General features: G+C 34.4%; 1 protein-coding gene across 2 annotated transcripts; it reads left to right on the top strand.

Moving 5' to 3' along the window:
* The first annotated feature begins 6,185 nt into the window (after window positions 1-6,185).
* On the top strand, window positions 6,186-19,813 carry LOC148604603 (inverted formin-2-like). 2 transcript variants are annotated; one of them, XM_088549343.1, is made up of 14 exons: window positions 6,186-7,012; window positions 9,995-10,110; window positions 10,936-11,091; window positions 12,345-12,526; window positions 12,951-13,030; window positions 13,449-14,059; window positions 14,252-14,415; window positions 14,849-15,013; window positions 15,261-15,518; window positions 16,652-16,833; window positions 17,510-17,633; window positions 18,214-18,378; window positions 18,588-18,669; window positions 19,309-19,813. In XM_088549343.1, exons 4-14 carry the CDS (start codon window positions 12,374-12,376, stop codon window positions 19,470-19,472), a joined length of 2,148 nt encoding a protein of 715 aa, XP_088405469.1. In that variant the 5' UTR covers window positions 6,186-7,012; window positions 9,995-10,110; window positions 10,936-11,091; window positions 12,345-12,373; the 3' UTR covers window positions 19,473-19,813. The 2 variants fall into 2 exon arrangements, with proteins under 2 accessions (XP_088405469.1, XP_088405467.1); XM_088549341.1 differs by having other exon boundaries at window positions 10,936-11,095.
* Window positions 19,814-20,661: the final 848 nt, after the last annotated feature.

Here is a 20,661-nt window from a genome sequence, read left to right as displayed (position 1 = left end):
CTTTCAATTGCTGAAATGATTCTTATAATAATGTCTACAAAAATGTGCAGGAATTGTCTGATATGTCCTTGTTATAGTTGTTCCCATTGAAAGGCAAAAATATAACCAGGTGGGAGCCTCTTGTTGTTGCAGGCTTTGGATCACGAATTTCAACTCATTCAAAATTTCGGAATTTCATCTCGTGTAGAATGGTGTTTCGTGTTTCTAAGGATTTGTTACCTTCGAAACAAGCTTTTGAACCAAGATTATAAGAAAACATACAGTTTTATTTCCGATATTCAAATCTTAATGAAAAACATTCCGTTCCTGAGATTCAGATTATAGATGATGGATTTTCAAAATGTGTACAAATTAATTTTCTGTAAATCTTATTTACTTAATTATTTTTAAACTCGAAGCTTTAATTTAGTATTTTATCGTATTTATTATCACTTAGTTATTGTCCATTTCTTCTGTACTGTTTTGACTACAGATTTTACCTGTTTTTACTGGTGGCAGTTTTATTCTGTCCATTTGTGTTGAAATTTACAGAAAATAATGAACCGTAACTGATGGAAGAAGTTTAGCGCGCTTTAAACCTACCTTTGTTTAATCAACCTTTCATTTTAAAATGACTATACCAAGTCAGGACCATTAAGTTAGTTACCAACTGTTTTTCCCATGATTGTGTCATTTATAAGTTGGACTTTCCTTGGAGTAGGCATTGTTTATTATCGACTACAGCATTTTTTTATGGATCAGCGTTTGGTTTCACTGTAAATGATTAATAGTTCTAGGTGGTTAATATGATTAGTAGTTCTAGGTGTTTATATGATTAGTAGTTCTAGGTGTTTATATGATTAGTAGTTCTAGGTGTTTATATGATTAGTAGTTCTAGGTGGTTTATATGATTAGCTGTAGTCAGGAAATTTCGTTAATTATTCAAATTTATTTGATATAAAATTTGTTTTATAATAATATACATGTATAGATCATTATTATTAGAGTGTATAAATTATTATTAGAATATATAAATCAATTTCATTATTAGAGTATATAAATTATTATTAAAATATTTTTAAATATATGAATGTTTTGAATCGTAGATGCATTTGTTCATTTGCCTAAAACAATTTTGACATTCAAATATTGTTTGTCTTTGGAACTTAGTGAAGGGTGAATGTAAAATGGGCATATCGATCTCAGAAAGCAAACACTGTAAGTACTTTCAATCTTTTTGTATTAAATTTATAGATTGGAATTTTGAACGCTCACTACATCGTTTTACTTTTTGAAGTAAGTATTGGAGACACTCATTTTTTTTTTATTTGCATTCACTTTGCGACATGTCACTTCCAGACGATGCTGTTTGTTCTCATCACATTGCGCTTCGTTCTTGCACGTTTTGCATCTTGAGCTGAGCCCATTTATGTCATGTGCACCTAGAACTTATTTCTAACATTAAAATATTGTTGTTTCTAGCTAATCAAGACAAATTGTGAAATACATACCCATCACATATGCTTTGGCTAAGGCTGAAAAGTTTGAAAGACAAATACACTATTGCACATGCATTGTCATTCTTTAATGTTTCATTCAGCAAAAATATTGAAGAGAAATCAAGTGGATATAACTTGCTATATAAAACAGAATTATTAATAGACAACACGACAAAACTTACAAAAAGAGACAAAATAGGAAAAAATCAAACGTTGATATCATACGTCTTAACAAAATAAGGTTTAGCAAAGAGGAGGGCATTGTTCCTTTGTTTTCGGAATTACTCTCCGAACAGAACTATCATTTCATGTTGTATTCATTGGAAATTGTAAAAATAATATTTTAAAAGTTGTATTTACAGTTTGCAGTTGACCATGTTTAAGCTTCATACTGATATGATATATACCGAATATCACATGTCAAAATATGTAATAACGTGTGTTATCAACATGAGACTCCTATATTACCTACGGGCTACTGGCCGGACGGGAATAAAGGTCGAGAGTTGATACAGTATGGGATATGGAGATTTTTGCACTAAAATAGCATTTGGTTTGGTTTATTATACATCTCTATACCTATTATCAGTAATTTGAGAAATATTCCCATAATGCGTTCTTCCTGATAATGCTTTGATCGACAAACTGACTTGATACAAGAAATTATTGGTTAAGTTTACAATAAGCATGTGCTTATTACCCGCGTAGAGTTGCGCTTTTTTGGGATGCCAATGAAATTACGTTTTATATGACATGCTGTTAATCTTGTCTCGTTAACTAGTTACTATCAAGTACTTTTTATCATACAACAGAGCACATGGATGGTAACTGACAATCTTTATCGTCCTTTGGACTTCGAGCAATACTTACTACATGGAAGTAACTGTATTTTCAAGAAGACTGGAAAAATGGTAACTCACCATTGTAGTATTTATACAGTCCTTGATAACAATGCACAACAGATGTTAACAAATTATTATTGTTGCATGCCTTACGTCGCTTCATAAACTGACGCACGTGCTAAATTTTGACTGGACCGTATCTCAAATTATAACGATCATTGGTCATCCGACAAATAGTCCCCATTTAATTTATGCTTTTGGTTAATATCTTTAATATATTTCAGATAACGAGCATTATTGTCTTTTATTATATAGATAGCAGTGTTTTATCGAATGTTCCCAGTGTAATAAATTTCGATAATTCACACTGTAAAATAAATTCGGTAATTTCATTATAGGACTTTCTCTAGCCAAAACGTCACAACATAGATATCAATCCGCCCATCACAGATTTTAAAACTTGTGTTGAAAATATCGAAATTTATGAAGAAAATCTATATAGTAAATAGGATAATCAATTGGTTATCGTTAATAACCAAAACATGATCATTCGTGCCAAGAACGCTTGAAGATTGAACTCGTGCGCGGAATAAGTTCTAGACCAGACATGGAAAACAGACATAGACAACAAAAAACATAAAGTAACTAAAATCATATATACAAAGTAACAAAAGCAAATGACTCCACTTAAATTTGAATGCATGGACCAGGTGCGCCGGTAGACTAAGCGTCCTCTGCTTTTCTAGAAACACACGCCGAGTTGCTAATAAAAAGTCAAGTCCGGGGTAGACAAACGAGGAAAGGAAAACTATGACCCGTTGAATAAATCAGTTTTCATGGTGCAGATGAATACACCATAACGATCCATAACGATTTCATGATGACGACCATAAAACTTCTGTAGTGATGACTTCAATCCTGTAGCAACATAACCCTGTTCCAGAAGCCTATTAGAGTTCTAGCGCGATACAAAAAGTCTGCGTAGTTTCGGTAAACTCTACTGAAGACATGAAAAACTTAAGGTGAGTTAAAACAAAGACTGAAATGACAGATGAAACCTAATTCGGTCAAGTAAAAGCTACTTAGCATGTACGTTTCATCAACGATTGCATAATTTTATTTTCAAACGGTTTATAAATAGTCTTACCAAATTACCCATGTGTCTGATTAAAAAGATCTTGTAAATAAATATAGAATGGAACAAAAGAAAATAACATGATTTTGGAAACGGTTTATGGAAAACATTGTTTACATATGATTATGTTCAGACCAAATCTTATTAATATCTGTTCTAGGTCTGGTGTATCATTATACACAAAATAATGAAAACATGGACGTCAAATTTCAAAGTTTAAAGAAAATATAAGATATAATACGAATATCAAATATGAAACTTATACTTCTTTACATATTACATATGAAAGTACCCAATAGGTTCAATAAAGAATGGAACAGTTTCTCTTTTTGGGATATACAAACTGTCTTAGATGAAGTATAAAAAATAATTGAATCTAACAGTATTATATGTTCGTACTATGGTGCAAAAATTTTTTGTACATATTTTTTTAGATTATATAATCAATTGACTGAATTTAGAACTTTAAAATTCATTTATTTTCTATTTTCTTGCATATTTTTTTTCATTTCTTTTTGCCTTCGTCCCTTTTTGTACTTATTGTTTCATATAATACTGTGTTAATCTTTAAAATTATAAGGAATGAAATACATGCATGCATTTATATAATGCTTGAAATTTTTATGATTTATTCACATATTCAAAACGTTAACAGGACAAAGATTCAAACTCTTATAGAATTAATCAACATGTGAATGAACTATATGTATCAAATTGGCAATCTGAATCTCAATTGTCCAATTGTCTATCTTCTGAAGGGAGTCTAACAGGCAATGGTCAAACAATCTCAATTGCCCAATTGCCTATCTTCTGAAGGGAGTCTATCAGGTAATGGTCAAACAATCGAGGAACTAAAGAGTAATCAAGGGAACCAAAATTTTAGAGGAAATTAAAAGAATGTAATCCAGGGACAAAGACCAAATATGGAAAACAGACCTATTCAACAAAGAAAAAAATGACCAAAATAATACAAAGTAACAAAAGTAAATGAGTAACTCGGACTCCACTAAAAACTGGGAGCATGGACCAGGTGCACCGGTAGGCTAAGCGTCCTCTACTTTTCTAGAGTTGCTCATAAAATGTCGTTCGCGATAGACGAAAGAGGAAAAGAAAACTATGACAGTTTTCGTGGTACAGATGGGTACGCCATAATGATCCATGTGTTCATGATGAAGACCATAAAACTTCAGTAGTGCTGACTTCCATCTTGTAGCAACATAACCCTGTTCTAGAAGACTGGTTGCAAGAAGTCTACGGTAAGCTATGGCATAACGTATTAGTTGTAATATGATTTATTCAACGGGTCATAGTTTTCCTTTCCTCGTATGTCTACCCCGGACTTGACTTTTTATGAGCAACTCGGCGGGTTTTTATAGAAAAGCAGAGGACACTTACCCTACCGGTGCACCTGGTCCATGCTCCCAGTTTTTAGTGGAGTCCGAGTTGCTCATTTGTTTTTGTTACTTTGTATGAATCATTTTATTTTATGTTCTTTGTTGTGTATGTCTGTTTTCCATGTCTGGTCTTTGTCCCTGGATTACATTCTTTTGATTACCGCTATTGCCTTGGTTCCCTTGATTACTCTTCCTTAACAATCAGTGCAGTATTGGGGTTTTATTGTATTTTTTTTCGGGGGGGGATTACAGTTTGTTATTGATGGGACTTTCATAACTTTATGCTTTATATGGTTGATAGTAAATCAATAAATCACATCTAATAAAACACTTGAGTTTGTGACAAGTTATATTTTTTTTAAATTAAGTCAAAGCATCAGATATAACGAAAGTTTTATAAGAACTTCAGTAATTAATGCCTGAGTGAAGCAATATAATAAAGAAATTGAGGAAGTTATATATGTATATTTGTTTCGCTTCAGTCCCTGCCGTTCTGCTTACCTGATTTTACTATGTATTTCAATAGATTTGCTTTTGATTGAAGATCTATCATCCAGATTTTACCTTTAGTTGAGATGTATTTTCATGTTTACAACAGTAGATTATGGAAAGGTAAATGTTAATGCTAATGTTATACGGGCATGTCATCTGCATACTAATGGATACAGGGGTGAAGTGAGTGATATCAATGGTAATATTATTGTAACTGTAGCCTGGTGAAATTGGGAAGTTAATGAGATGTACAGTGGATTATAATGGGCTTATTGTCGAAAATTGAACTATAACATACACCGATTACAAAAGGTAAGGCCATAATTAATATTAAATTCGCTGTTCTGAGTAATGGTACTGTATGACTAATGATCAACTAAGTTTTCATACACAATCGATAATTTTATTATCTGCATATGTAATAAGATAATTAAGTCATTGCATTGTAGTAGAACCCGACAGATCAAAAGTGTATACGGTTAAAAGGTTATAAAAGGCAAATGTTACCACACACTCAAATACACGTATATTCTTTTTAAACAAGGTTGTTATGATAACACTTAACTAAATTATCTTACTGGACCTCGTATCGAAAGTGAGACGAAGACATGGTAATAAACCACGCCTTTTCAAACATTGATGAAATAGGAAATTCATTGTCTAAATAGATAAACGGAATGGATTGTTAAGACGAATAATATATTGGGCAACAAACCAAAGAAAATGTAATCATTTGTTTTCTAGAAGATCTCAGTCTGAGTGCCTGTGGGGGGAATTATCATTAAATTGGAATTTGAAGCACGTGCATGAATAACAACAAACGCACATTGAGGTGAATACAGCTATACCGTACGTGTACACTGCAGTCAGTAGACATTTAGTAGATTCTAACTGTTTTACCTGTACATGAAATGATGTGAAATTTTAAGGATTTTAACGAGGATGTTCTTCTTTTCATGAATGTTCAGTGCATCACAGTGGTATATTCTTATCAGTAACTACTTATCACCCAAGATAACGAAGTAAGTTGATGTTTAGTATATGTTCTGTTCGAAGAAAAATTATAATACTGAAAATAACTCTTGTATATCATCTAAAGACGATAAGATGGTTATAAATATATGATTGAGGCAGTCTGTGAAGTTCGTATATATATCTGTGTGAAACATACTAAATTTTCGAAGATTAAGAACAGAATAAATAGTAAAATGAGTTTACGAAATCCTAGTGAAAAATCTCGAGATGAGAAAACAAGTCGATTTGCAAACAAAAGAAAGCAGAAACGAGCACAAAGACACAGGTCAGATGGTTTCATGGTCGGAAAAGAATTGGATAGTTTGGACGATGACGACGAAATAAAACTGGATGCTTTCAACTTTTTACAATGGCTTCGTAATCCAAACCTTCAAAATCTAGCCAAGTTGAGAAAATGTATTCGGTCTAATGATGTTGACTGGATGACAGAGTTTCTACAATTTGATGGTCTTGGGCTGTTGTTTCAGTGCCTAAAGAATCTTGGGTCTTATAAAAGTCATCATCTCTCGGACATGGTTCTAAAGCTAGAATGTATTATGTGTATAAGGGAGGTTATAAATTCACAAAGTGGAGTGGATTGTCTGTTGAAAATTAAGGAAAGAAAGGACAATATTTTTGGACGAAGATTTGCCTCGGGTAAGTGAATATAAAGATTAAATACCCATTAAAATTGCTTACTACAGCGTAAGTTAGTACCTATGGATTGTATCGTTTGTAGATAGTATGTCATTATTATAAACTTTGTTAAAATGTGTCAAAACCACTTTGAATGAGTTAACCCCCTAAGTCATTTACTTTAAAATTTTCTCTGCATTTTGATGCTCTTAATACCAGACAAGAACAGATGCACTTCTCAAGTGCACCACAGTAACTAAACCACTATGTAATCTGTGTTTGATGCTTTCTTTGATGCACTCCCTACAACCTTTCTGATAACCTAAGCTCGATAGTTTGTATGAATGTTTTCTACAATATATAATTATACAACAAAGGTTCTGTATAATGTCAATAACACACTTACTCTGATGTATACACGATCTTACATAATTACGTATAATTAATGAGGCTTCATATCTACATTAATACTAAGGCTTTAGTCCTTGTATTACACATGGTAGAGATTTGGCTTCCTATTTCGATATTTGTTTTAGTACTTCTTGTATACATTTTTTTTATTATTATTTTTGAAATCTTCCTATATATTTTATTCCAATGCTGCTATATGTATGTATGGTATTGTGTGTCTGTCATTTGTTACTTTCACTAGTGCTTTGTATAGCTGTTGTCATCTTGGGAGCTTAGAGTACATTGATACCAATCGTTCGGTATTTGATTTATAGACTTGATATGAGTCACTCAGTGCAAAAACATCTTTAAAACTTCATACCGTTATTATTGAACATTTGTTGAATGTCAGTCTCTGATACAGAGACAAACAGTAAGTTTTCCAATATCAAACAGTAATAGAAAGAAATTTGCAACAATTCATATTTCATTTTAAAAGATAAAATTAGTACTTTAACAGTAAAAGTATGTAATATTTTAGTTTTACTCGACACCCCAAAATTACTGAACCTTCTATTTAAAATCAGACAGCTGTATAACCTTATAAAGTTCAAATATAGCATTTCCTTAATTTACGACGTCGAATTTTAATATCGTTCGAAAATGACTTTGATCTTTAGCATAACTTAATGTACATAACCACATGTATCTCTATATTACATAACATAGAAATTAAATATGAAAAAACTGGCATGTCTATAATTATAACAAAGCGGATGTTGAGATGCATATCTGGTAGTCTGATTAGCTGTCTGATTCAGAAACAGTGTGATATACGATGCTATGCTGTCTACTTTTCATCATTATATGCCTTGGTTATATCAGTGATATGATTAAGATAACATTAGAGCACGACCCTCAGGTCGATCAACCGCAATACACAAGTTAGGGGATGACCATTGGGTATTGAAAGTGGTCTGGGAGACTTTCCGGTTCCAAACATTTAATCCAATTTGAGGTGGGTATATAATGATAGGGGTGTCCGTACTTCCATAGTTCCTTTCGTTCCACAGAGCGCGTACCCATCCCTTACCTACACCTCTGAATGAAATTTAATGAAACTAAGAGAATCTTTATTGCATACTAATAATTCACAATTTGCACCTCATATTTCAGATTTTGATCTAAATCAGTTTGAAGGTTTCATGAAGCAAAACACGGACCTTTTCATATATGAACATTGGGACACGGTGGTACCCATTTTTATCCGTTAACCCCCCTACACCACTGAATGAAATTAAATGAAACACTGAATTTTCTGCCCACAGAGCAACTGGGATGTGTGCCCCAGGAGGTGGAATGGGGTACCCCTAGCGTGTTACATGCTGGGGTTGTCAGGCTATTATACGGAAAACCTGACCGCAAACCATAGTGGTGCATCGTGCTGGGAAAGATGCCACGTTCCTCGCACTTTAAAGAACCCTACTGTGGTATTCTCCCGGAGTAGGAACCATAGGGCTCCGCTACAGGAGGCTATATTGCCCGACCCTACCCACCTCTCCCTATTTCCAGTGGCAATCAAAATTTGTCGACCCAATTGTCCTTGTGTCCCATCCCTTCTTCATTTCATCATCATTTCATGTTCATTTTATCATCAATTTCATGTTCATCGTCTGAATATAGCTGAAATATTGCTGCTCGGACGTTAAACCCCAACAAACAAACAAACAAAACTGAATTTTCTTTACAAATTCTCATAGTGCAACTCCTGTTTTAGGTTTTGATCCAACTTGATGTGGAGGTCAAAAGGTGCGTGTTATCAAATGGGGGAGTGGGGGATATCAATATAGTGTTTTGTTTGGCTTTCATCTTGTTAACTTGGTATTTTTCACATGCAACATACATGTAGTTTTTTTATGTATGTAAAAGCATGATGTTCTGGGTACTTTGACGGATCAAAATATTGCATGATCAAGAAATTTATTTTAAACTTTTTCCAACCCCACCCCCGGCTAAACATCAAATGATTGTCCCCTTACTTAAAATTTCCCGATTACTTTCAAATAGTTATTTTGATATGATTTAAGAAGGGACCACGAACGAAACTGCCCAAGAATTTTGTTACTTGGTTTGACCACCTTATGAGATTAGATTGATTTGTTTTATTTGCCGGGTTTCGTATTTACTTATAACCTTCTGTATGTGCGTGTTATCTTTCGTGGTCTTTACATCGTATTTTTCGATCTCTTGATTTTTAAACTTTAAAAATAACTGTATGGTTTTTGTAACTTTCACCGTGTTTTCCTTGGATTTTATTTTCATAAAGATCGGAGTCGTCATTTTTTGCACTTCTCCGAAGTGCCCAAAATTGAATAAATGTCATATATACGTATGATTATAATTGACTGTTAGTAACAAATAATTCAGGGGAAGACGACTACATGACTTGAATAATATATCAAGCTAAAATAAAAAAAAAATAACAAATAATATCACAATCATTTGACTACTTTTTGAAAAATAAAACAAAACACACATGAAACAATTATAAAAGTAAAACTTTACTATGGCATTTTCAAACATTCAAGCACATTTCTTTTTTTTGTATTTCAGCTCTGGATACTAACAATGTGATGGTCAAGATGCAGATGTTTGAACTGTTGTCAGCTTTGTGTGTCTACTCTAAAGATGGTTTTTACCTGACAATGGATGCTTTAGAACAGTATAAGGTACACGGTGCAGTTTAGAGATACTAGTTACAGAACAATGGATATTGTAGATTGTATATGATATCCTTAGGGATCGGTCAATCTTCATTAGGGGTTAGGACCGGTGCAATTCATATTTTCATTTAAATATACCCCTTTCCTACCCTTTTAAACTACGAAAAGCTCATGTCCTATGCCAGTTGTGCAATACAAAAGTGTGTGTCCTATTCAATATATTAGAAATTGGACATTATTTAAAGCATAAATACAATACAGTATTATTGCTTTTAAAATTAAATAAGCCAAGTTTTGGAAAAAAACTTGTATATAAGCGCGGAATCCCCACCCCCTCCCGAAATAAATAAAGACAGGTCACTGAAATGCATGTTTCGATGGTAGAAATAATATTGTTGAATGTGGTGTTTCCATGTCAATCGATTCGTTGTGCATTACTTTGCAAATTGGCAAATTAACAAATGATTATTCCCTGGGTTCATCACCTGTTGATAGCACCAGTTAACTCAAATAATGAACTTACAATGATTGGCTGGAAATTGTACTTTTATCTTCATCTGCTTCACTCAATAATTATTGACGTTTTGCAGTAAATTCGTCGAATCATATTACTCCTGACAGTTTCAAATAACCAGGGTTATAAAGGTACAAACATTTAAAATACTATCCTGCACAATATAAAAATATCAAACGTATGAAATGGGAAAAAAACGTTCATCATTTCCTAAAATTAAAGAAATGGACAATTATCAATCAGCGGCAAACGATAATTGCAAATATAGATATATAATATGAGTTTGATATATTATTTCAACATGTTCTGTTTTTTAGGCCTGGAGAAAACTACCATTTAAGTTCAGTTTAGTAATGAAGGAATTACGAGCCGCTGAAATAACGGCATATAAGACAACACTAATGGCCCTTGTCAACTCTATAGTGGTGTCGAATGAGGAGCTACATGACAGACACCGTGTCAGGAACGACTTTGTATGTACGTCTCGTTGTAGTTTTTTTACTTTGTATCTTTTTTTGGAAAATTTAATTCCTTACCTTAAATAAAGCAGTATAAATGACGCTACATGTACATATATTCCACAAAATTACGGAATTTTGTAAACGGGCGTCTCCTGCAAAAAGAAAATTTACCAAATTTCCGAACCCCTCCCCCTATCGGTTTTGCAAAATGAATGTGTATATTATGAAGAAGCAAAGGATAGAGACAAGCATTTGTTGAAATATTTCTTCCCCCTTACTAGATCAAGGCGACATGGCCTTTTTTAAAAGAGTAATCAAGGGAACCAAAGTTATAGCGGTAATCAAAAGAATGTAATCCAGAGACAACTGCCAGACATGCAAAACAGACATACTCAACAAAGAACATAAAGTAACTAAAATCATACATACAAAGTAATAAAAGCAAATAAGCAACTCGGACTCCACTAAAAACTGGGAGCATGGACCAGGTGCACCGGTAGGGTAAGCGTCCTCTGTAGTGATGACTTTAATCATGTAGCAACATAACCCTGTTCCAGAAGCCTATTTGTTCGAGTTCTAGCGCGATACAAAAAGTCTGCCTGGTGTCGGCAAGCTCTGGCATAACGTATGAGTTGTGATATGAACACTCCATACGCAGGCGCTGAAGGGATGTTGCCAAAGAGGAAAGGAAAGTTGACAATTTTGAATGAAAAGTCATCACGTTTGTCGTAAAGTTTGGTCAATAGTTTTCCTTTACCATCGATTTCTAAGTGTAGGTCACGATATAAGGCTGACTTCACAGTGTCTGTAGTATCCTTTATCTCAAGTTCTTTGGGGTAGATGCGATGTATCAAATCCCCGAAATTAGGATTGTTTAAAGATAATACGTCATCTATATAGCGGAAACTGAGATTAAAGGATCTGGCTAAACGATATTCTTTCTTTCGGATAGGATCAGCTATAAAGTCAGCCTCATAAAAGTGTAGGAATAGGTCAGCAAGTAAAGGAGCACAATTTGTTCCCATTGGAATGCCGACCGTTTGTTGAAAAACACGTCCACCACACTGGACAAAGATGTTCCCCATTGGATAAGAGTACATGTAATTGGTGCATTGGCTAAATATATATTCGTGCATCTGATTCGTTTCAGTATATCAAACTCTAAATTTGACAAGAAAAGAATCGTTAGCTGCATGATAATTGCTCTTTGTTTTTAGTATTTTGACTTTGCCGAAACCATTTTAACCTCTCATTTCATTTGGTAGCACTTGGAATCCTGGATATTATTATACTGATGCGACATGATGGCGACCCATTATTAAAAGTTCAGTGTGACGTATTTGAGGAAGAGCTTGCAGCTGATAATGAGGCTCTGGAGGAAATCCGTGAACAAAGCAATGTTGATATTCAGAACCCAAAAGCATTATTTGACGCAATAGATAAGCAGGTATACACTACCTTACACCTCTGTCTTAATGTGTGATCAAAAACAATGGTAAAATATGAACAAATGATAAACAACACAGCTGTCACAATTTATGTTTAACTACCCATCTGTAGAGATCACATTCTAAACAAAACAGTAGTTTTACTGTTGAACAGCACGTACGCAACCGTCAACTTACTTTCATTTTTATAACATTTAGGGTGATCAACAATAGTCTGGTAAAATAGTATCATTTGCATTTCTTAATCAGTTCGTAAATTGCGCGTACACTATACATGTACCATGCAGTTTATACAAATTGTGAAATGATTTAAAATACCGTTTCCTCCTGTACAAGTAGTTTCAATTTGTTTTCTGTGACATTTTGTTTGTCTCTGGGTTCGTTAAATGTTTTATTTTTTAGCGATTTTCCTTGAATTTCTAGGTATCACATACACCCATGGCTTACTCTCTGTTGAGTATACTGTACAGTCTATTTCAAATTAATCCACATCATAGTAACAGGTGAGTAACGGAAACAATTCATTTTCTAAATAATATCTGTATAGAACCTTATATCTACCTGAAGTTCGGTATTCACTAAATTTTACTATTTTCTGATTAGATAGAAACTCCAGAATGTATTAACATGTAACTCTATAGAATTTTCATAAGATAACATACAGCCGAAGTTCACAGCAGTCTATTGAAACATGCATCCTATTAGTTACTAGAAGTGATTAAAGTTAATGGGTATGAACCCATTGACGCAATCCTAACTGTATTGTGATAAATATATTATTCATTTGCTTGACTTAAGAGTAGGCACAGTAAGGTATGTAATCAATCAACTTGTACAATCAAATATATCTAACACTTGTAACCCCCTTAACATCTTTTCGTAAAAAAATTTGCTTTTCAAGTGAACGTATTTCTTTTGCAGCGAGGCAACCTGGTCTCTTATAGAGAAACTAACTCAGCAAGCAATAAGTTTAGATTCATCCCAATCCCATCTTAAACGAGAGTTGTCAATTAAGACATTAAGACGTGAAGATAAAGAAGTTCAAACTGATGATGACTTACCTCGTATGCGTTTGATTAGAGGAGGGAAGTTAGCTACAACCGAAGCAATTCAAGCCGTCTCGTCAGCTGCTGCCCCGGTAACAACTGACCTCCCGGAAAAAGAATACAGATCATCTAGTGCTGCAGCTCATGTTGCTTCCGGTCCAGTTGTTGCTCCACCTCCACCACCAGCACCGGAAGGAATCCCACCACCGCCACCACCACCAGGAGGGGTTCCTCCACCACCTCCGCCCCCAGGAGTTCCAGCACCGCCTCCTCCGCCTGGAGGTGTTCCAGCGCCGCCTCCACCACCAGGGGGAATTCCTCCTCCACCTCCAGGGCCAGGGGGTGTGCCACCACCTCCAGGGTTTCCAGGTTTTCCTGGGACATTGAAACCTCCTAGTCCACCTCCTCCAGCAATAACAACTCCAGATCCTCATTGCAAAATGAAGATATTTAATTGGAATAAACTGCCACCGAATGCTTTCAAAAGTAAGAAAGTATAATACATTTCTTCTTTTGTTAAGATTACTTGATATACCTGCAACTAAAATATTTACAAATAAAAATGTCACATTTCTGGTTATTTTGTTTAAGCATTTAAGACAAACCATGCTGTTTTTCATCTCAATAGGAAATTCATAATTTCAAACCATTTAAGGCATGTAAATTGTACTCTTACAGAAACGAGCATTTGGGCTGATGTCCTTGACATGGACGACAAAGTCACGGTAGAATATGACAAGCTAGAGGAATGGTTTTCACAGAAACAATCTACTCAATCTGCCTTCCTTAAACCAGACAACGAGAAAACACCATTGGCTAGGAAACATTCCACGTCTCAGGAGGTAGTTACTAAACATAAACAAATGTATTCAGAGGGTGAATCCAAGGAGTTCGGTGGTTGGAATATCTTCTCTTTTCATTGGAAAAATTTACATTTGGGCAAAAATAATAAAACAAATAATACCTTTGACCTTTTTTTTTTTTTTTTTTTGGAAAATCTGGGTCCATGTCGTTCTATTCAGTACATTAGATTGCGTTTAATTCCTAGTTAATGAATATTTTAACGGAAGAGAAAGTGAAATGCGTATGATGTATTGACTGCACTGTGTGGTGTTGGCACGCGTAATAAATGAAATACACTAGTAGAGTTTTTATTTGTATCAGAGCAGTTTTATCATCGAGACACATGTAATTTTACTTCCAAATTTAAGCATTAATCTACTTATTAAATTGTTTTGTTGTCCATGACATTTATCCTGTTTACCATCTGTTCAGATTTCTCTGCTCGATGCGAAAAAGAGCATGAATGTCAACATCTTTCTGAAGCAGTTCCGGAAATCAACAGATGTAATAATACAACTAATTAGAGATGGTGACCCTCGAGCATTTGGGGTCGAGAAACTCAAAAGTTTGTTTAAACTATTGCCGTCATCAGATGAGGTAATGATAATGTCTGTTTGGACGATTGATTATCATTTTTTTGTTTGTTTATATTTTTTCTTTGTTAATTACATTATGAAATATCTCCAGTATTGCTTTTTGGTTGTGTTAAGAACAGAAGTGATGAATTGTAATTTCTGTATTTTGTTGGTCTTTTTATGACATGCTCTTCATTCCTGTCTTTATATCGATGCTCTGGTGTTAGAAATATAAAGACATTGCTCGTATTCTTGGGCTTTCATTTTAGGTAGATACGTTGAACCAGTTTGAAGGTGACAGGGAAAAGCTTGGAGATGCTGAAAAGTTTTTCGTTGAGCTAATAAAACTTTCCGAATACGATTTACGTATAGAAGCTATGATATTAAAGGGAGAATTCAATTCACTTCTTGGTTCGATTAGACCAAATATCCAGATACTGAACCAGCTCTGTCGGAAACTTTTCGATAATCACTCTATCAAGTCATTTCTCCGTTACATCTTACATATTGGAAACTTCATCAATAAGGTAAAATAGAAAAATATCAACCTTTCAAATATGATATGTGATTAAGACGTGTATGGTCTAGCAGACACTTTGGGATACCTGATTTGTGCAATCTGTGATTCAAAAAGTTTAATGTTATTCAAAATGTGCCCGGTGTTTATATGCACATCGAAGATGCGCATCTCCTTTCATGGACAAATTTGAAAAAATATTTAATATAAATGTTTTACCTGTGGAATTTTCGTATGTGCATACTCTAAAAATTGTAATCCCCCATTGTAATTGTATAACTTGCAAAGTGTTCATTATTTATACGTTGACAATATATAATGGTGACGTAGGTCTCATCGTTTTATCGGTCCTTTTCATATGTGTTTGAAATAATCGGTTTTTACTAATACTTTACTATGTGACAACAATGTGAATTAACATGGTAAAATGATTGATTGATTGATTGATTGATTGATTGTTTGGGTTTAACATCCGAGCAGCAATATTTCAGCTATATTCAGACGATGAACATGAAATAGATGATAAAATGAACATGAAATAATGATGAAATGAAAAATGGGATGGGACAAAAGGACAATGGGGTCGACAAATTTTGATTGCCACTGGAAATAGGGAGAGGTGGGTAGGGTCGGGCAAATTAGCCTCATGTGGCGGAGCCCTATGGTTCTTACTCCGGTCAGGTTTTCCGTATTATAGCCTGACAATCCCAGCATGTAACACACCAGAGGTACCCCATTCCACCACCTGAGGCACACAACCCAGTTGCTCTGTGGGCAGACCGCCCTAGCCCCCTGCTAGGGTTCTGAGCACTATTTAGTCGCATTTTATGACAAGCTTAGCGCTGCTGCGGGCCTATTCTTTTGACACCCGGACCTGCACGGGGCAACATGGAAAAAGAGTAAACCTAATTCCCATTATGTCTTAAAATGATGTGTAAGCAAAAACAAACAAACAAACAAACATTCACGCAATAAAACCAAGTGTGTAAAATACTACTTTACACAAACACTTAACATGCAATGCTTTTTCCATCTAAACATCTGAAGTAGTGTATTCATAATTGTCAGATATTTCAACTTTTTGTGATATATCTCAGTAATATGCATGTATTTAGCACTTTCCCTAATTTGTTTTTATTCTAGAAAAATAACAGTGGAAATGCTATCGGTTTTAGAATAAGTTCGTTGAAAAAACTAATAAACACGAAATCCAACATTCCTCGGATGACGTTATTGCATCACTTGGTGGAGGAAGCCGAGAAGAAAAATAAAGATGCACTCCTATTTGTTGACGATCTTTTAGACCTACTACAGAAAGCTGCAAGGTAAATAAGCTAGTGATCGTGAATGTTTTTGCCAAAACATTAATCTAACTTAATGCTACTAAATGGTGTAAAACTCATATTATGAAAATATAAGAATCCCGAAGTGTAAATACAGGGAATATCCGCTGACAAAACAAAGCCTTACATATTTAGTCCACATACGAAGAACGAAAAAGTCACAAATGCATGTACTTAAATGGGGAACTAAAAAGAAAACCATGAAACGGGCAATACATATCCACTAAAACCAATATCCAGGTGAAAAAAAAACATCTATGACAGATGGGAATGTTCGTCATATTGGAAACTGACTCCAAATAGTGGTAAAAGAATAGTTCATTTTCATCTTGTATAGTTTCGTTTTTATTTATTGTGTGCAGCTTTTGGCTATATTTTGTTTGTATCCTTCTTCATTTTGGGAGTTATTTTTGTATCACTTAAAACTAAGTATTATATCAGATTTTCTATTCCTTATTTGGTTTCCTATTCTTCAACGAACTTGTTCTTTATCTGTCGTCATATTAATGCTTCCGGCATCATGTCCACTGATTTTCCAATATTAGTAACTTTCCGGTATTGCTGCTTCCTCATATTTTGTTACATTCACACGTTTTGTACCTATAGTATCGTGTACTGTAATTACAATTAACTTATTTCATATTACAAATATACCCAGATTCACACTTACCCAGACAGTCACGGAATTCAATCAACTCAAGAGACATGTAGAAGATATAAAGAACAAAATAGGCAAAGTGGAAGATGAAGAAGTCAAAAGTCAATTTACAGAATTTATGGAGGTTAGACAAAATTTTGCGCGTACCTTGTTTCCATGGCTGTACTATGAACAATTTTAAACCATCTACTTACTTAAAGCGTTCACAGCTGTGAGTCATCTGTTAAGGCATTCCAAAATGTTATACGTGTGGTTCTGCTTTTTAAATTCAGAGTTGTGTTAACCTAGTCAATATATTTTATCCTTTCTGTATGATAAATAGTAAAAACGATGGAGAAACACCGCAAAACTTCAGCAACACAATGCTGACGATGACATATAAAGTCCTGCAATATGAATATGCTGTAGTGGTGAGTTCTTGAACCTTTGAATGGTAAGGAATTGATAGGCAGGATGTAAAATTCACAAAATTTGTGATTACAGTAATAACTGTTCTAACAGAATCCTGACTAACCTATCTAAACCAGACATTTTAAAAAGTCCCTAGATATGATTTTATATGTATTTTAAACCTGTCTAAATCTAATATTTGTCTAAACCAAACCAATTTTAAATTCCAAAGGATGTTCGGTAATAATCGGTTTAACTCTACTTTTGTCTTCAGTTGGGATCGTTAATCAATGTCTTATGTTGATATCTTATAGGAAGCGATGACGGACCTTGATGACGTCGATGAAGGAATTACTCGTGTGAAAACACTGTCTACCAAGTTAGCAGCCCATTACTGTGAAAATGAGAAGTCTTTCAACTTGGACGAATTTTTAGAAGCATTTAAAGAATTTTGTGAAAACATCAAGTCGTGTCAACAAGTAGGAAATCAATTTGTATACATGTTTTCAAAAAAGACGACTATTTTAATTTTCATTTTGAAATATTTACTTACTAGTACCTTTTAAATTCCACACTTCAGTTTTTAAGCATGACGAGTGATTTAAAAATAAACAAAATGCGACATGCATCTTATCCAGTTTTTTTTATACCGTCACATTCTCGAACTGTACAAATGTATATTTTATAGGAGCTGGAGACTCAGAGGGAACAGCAAGACAAAGCAGAGAAAAGACGGAAAGCACAGGAAGAAATGTTAAATAAACGGAGGAGTAAGTAGAGAAATTTTCATTACAAATGTCAGTCATACAAATAAATTTACAACTTTCGTATTTCATTTTAAAGCCCTACTTCATTTTTTTAAACTAACTTCACAATATCTTAATTTCATTGTTCTCTGTTGATTTTCGGCTCACTTTATTCAATGATTGTATAACTTAGTGACTTCTACTAGAATACATAGTATTCGCAGTTTCCTTTTATTTGTGGACATAACGCCATGCAGGGGCGTAGCTAGGCCTGTTTTAGTTGTACGCAAAATTACGGCGAGGGGTCTTTGGGGCGGGGGTCGCTCAAGGCCCCCAGTGAGTCCGGCAAGGCAAAGCCCTGAGGGAAACTCCTGAATTTTAACGATTTTGGAGCCAGTTTTTCAGAGCCTATACTACGTTCATGGTATGCATATGTGATAAATAACCTTTATTTCATCTTTAAAATGTGTGTTTTTATTTTTGTTACTTTTTCCGAAAGTACGCAACTGGGTATTTGGGTATAGGCAGCTACGCCCCTGCCATGATGGATTCCCACAGAAACAGTGGCTGGGGTGATTTGTGCATATTCTGATAGGAATTACCCTGGTTCTATGACATCTATGTGATAGATCGTTGACTAAAACTACTGCCTTTGTTTTTCAGGTGGTCATTTTCTCCACCCTGGAAGTCAATCTGAAGATAAGAAAATTGTTGATAGTCTTGTAAATGAAATCAAACAAGGAAAAGTCCTGAGAAGGTTGTCACTGAGAAGGAAAGAACCAAAGGAATTAAAACTTAACATTAAGTCGGAAATCAGCAAGTTTTGAATGACGAACGACTTAAATCCTTGGATATTGTGTTATTTCAATAACATGGTTGTCACCTCTTTACGAATGACATAAATGTGTAAACAAGACCCTGTACACGAAAGCAAGACATTAGGAGATGTTTGAAGTCGGCAATGCTCAGCTCAGAACTTGTATTGTAAATGCACATTAATTGTGATGCAAGCCAAATATCAGCTTATCTTCATTTATTGATGGAGATTGTTAATGAAATATTTATTCAACAATACATCAGGACAACGGTAAAGTGCATTATGAACTAATGTTTTTTTTTTCAACTGCTGTAAATCAAAGAATGCAATATTACGTTGGTTTCATGAAAATTATGTTGTTTCTTTTTATTAATACTCTTCAAAAATAACAATGTTCCTTTTTTAGTAAGACTGAACTTCTGTGGTCGTATGGACGTTAGTGGCTTGTTTTCTTGGTAAAATTTTTACCAATGGTTGGTGTTGATATGTTTGACAGTTAACCATTTGGCAATTGGGGTTTAAAAAAAGCCAAAACAAATATCTTAAAAAAACAACTCAGTAGAAATTCATGTTTATACCATACGAGTTGGCACATGGTTATGTTGACGTTTTTGGTATAACCACAAGTTTTATTTAAAGGGTGAAATATCATCAGTAAGTGTTTTTCAGACTGACAGAAAATTAGCATAGAACTACTAAGAATAAGCTTATATATTTCTTTAAATTGTAGGCATCAACCAAAAGAATTTGGTTGTTTTTGTTTTCGTTTTTTTTTGTTGGTTTTATTTAAAGAGCTGTGCAACATAATATAAAATTGGATTATTTCCATCACTTGGCGTCCGTCTTCGTTGACAGGTTTTCAAAACTCTTCTCCTCTGACACTACTTGACCAATTAGAACCAAACTTGGTATGAATGTTTCTTTGGGTATCTGCAGAGAACTTGTATGGGAATTTTCGATTCGTTGAAAAACATGGCCGCCATTACTAAAAATAGAACATAGGAGCCAGAAGTAGTTTTCTGCATGTATCTGCATAACCGTTAGGTTTAGCTAATTTCTGACCCGGTAAAAGTGTTCAGCATGTTGAGATCTATCTGTGGGGAAATTTTCATTTTAATCTGTTAAGGTCTTACTAACCACTTCCGGGTCAAATGGCCACCCCCCTATGTAGTACCAAAAACAGGCTGAACCTAGACATA

This window comes from Perna viridis, chromosome 10, assembly GCF_037379345.1.
Source record: "Perna viridis isolate PV_CMFRI_1.1 ecotype Kerala chromosome 10, ASM3737934v1, whole genome shotgun sequence".
Lineage (NCBI taxonomy): Eukaryota > Metazoa > Mollusca > Bivalvia > Mytilida > Mytilidae > Perna > Perna viridis.
Note: the sequence above shows the minus strand (reverse complement) of the source record. Positions and strands in the feature narration are given on the sequence as shown.

Coding starts and splice junctions, on each gene's coding strand:
- LOC148604603 (XM_088549341.1), top strand. CDS start 6,463: ATGATTGAGGCAGTCTGTGAAGTTCGTATATATATCTGTGTGAAACAT. Junction 10,111..10,935: donor ATGCTTTAGAACAGTATAAG/GTACACGGTGCA, acceptor TCTGTTTTTTAG/GCCTGGAGAAAACTACCATT. Junction 18,379..18,587: donor ACATCAAGTCGTGTCAACAA/GTAGGAAATCAA, acceptor TATATTTTATAG/GAGCTGGAGACTCAGAGGGA.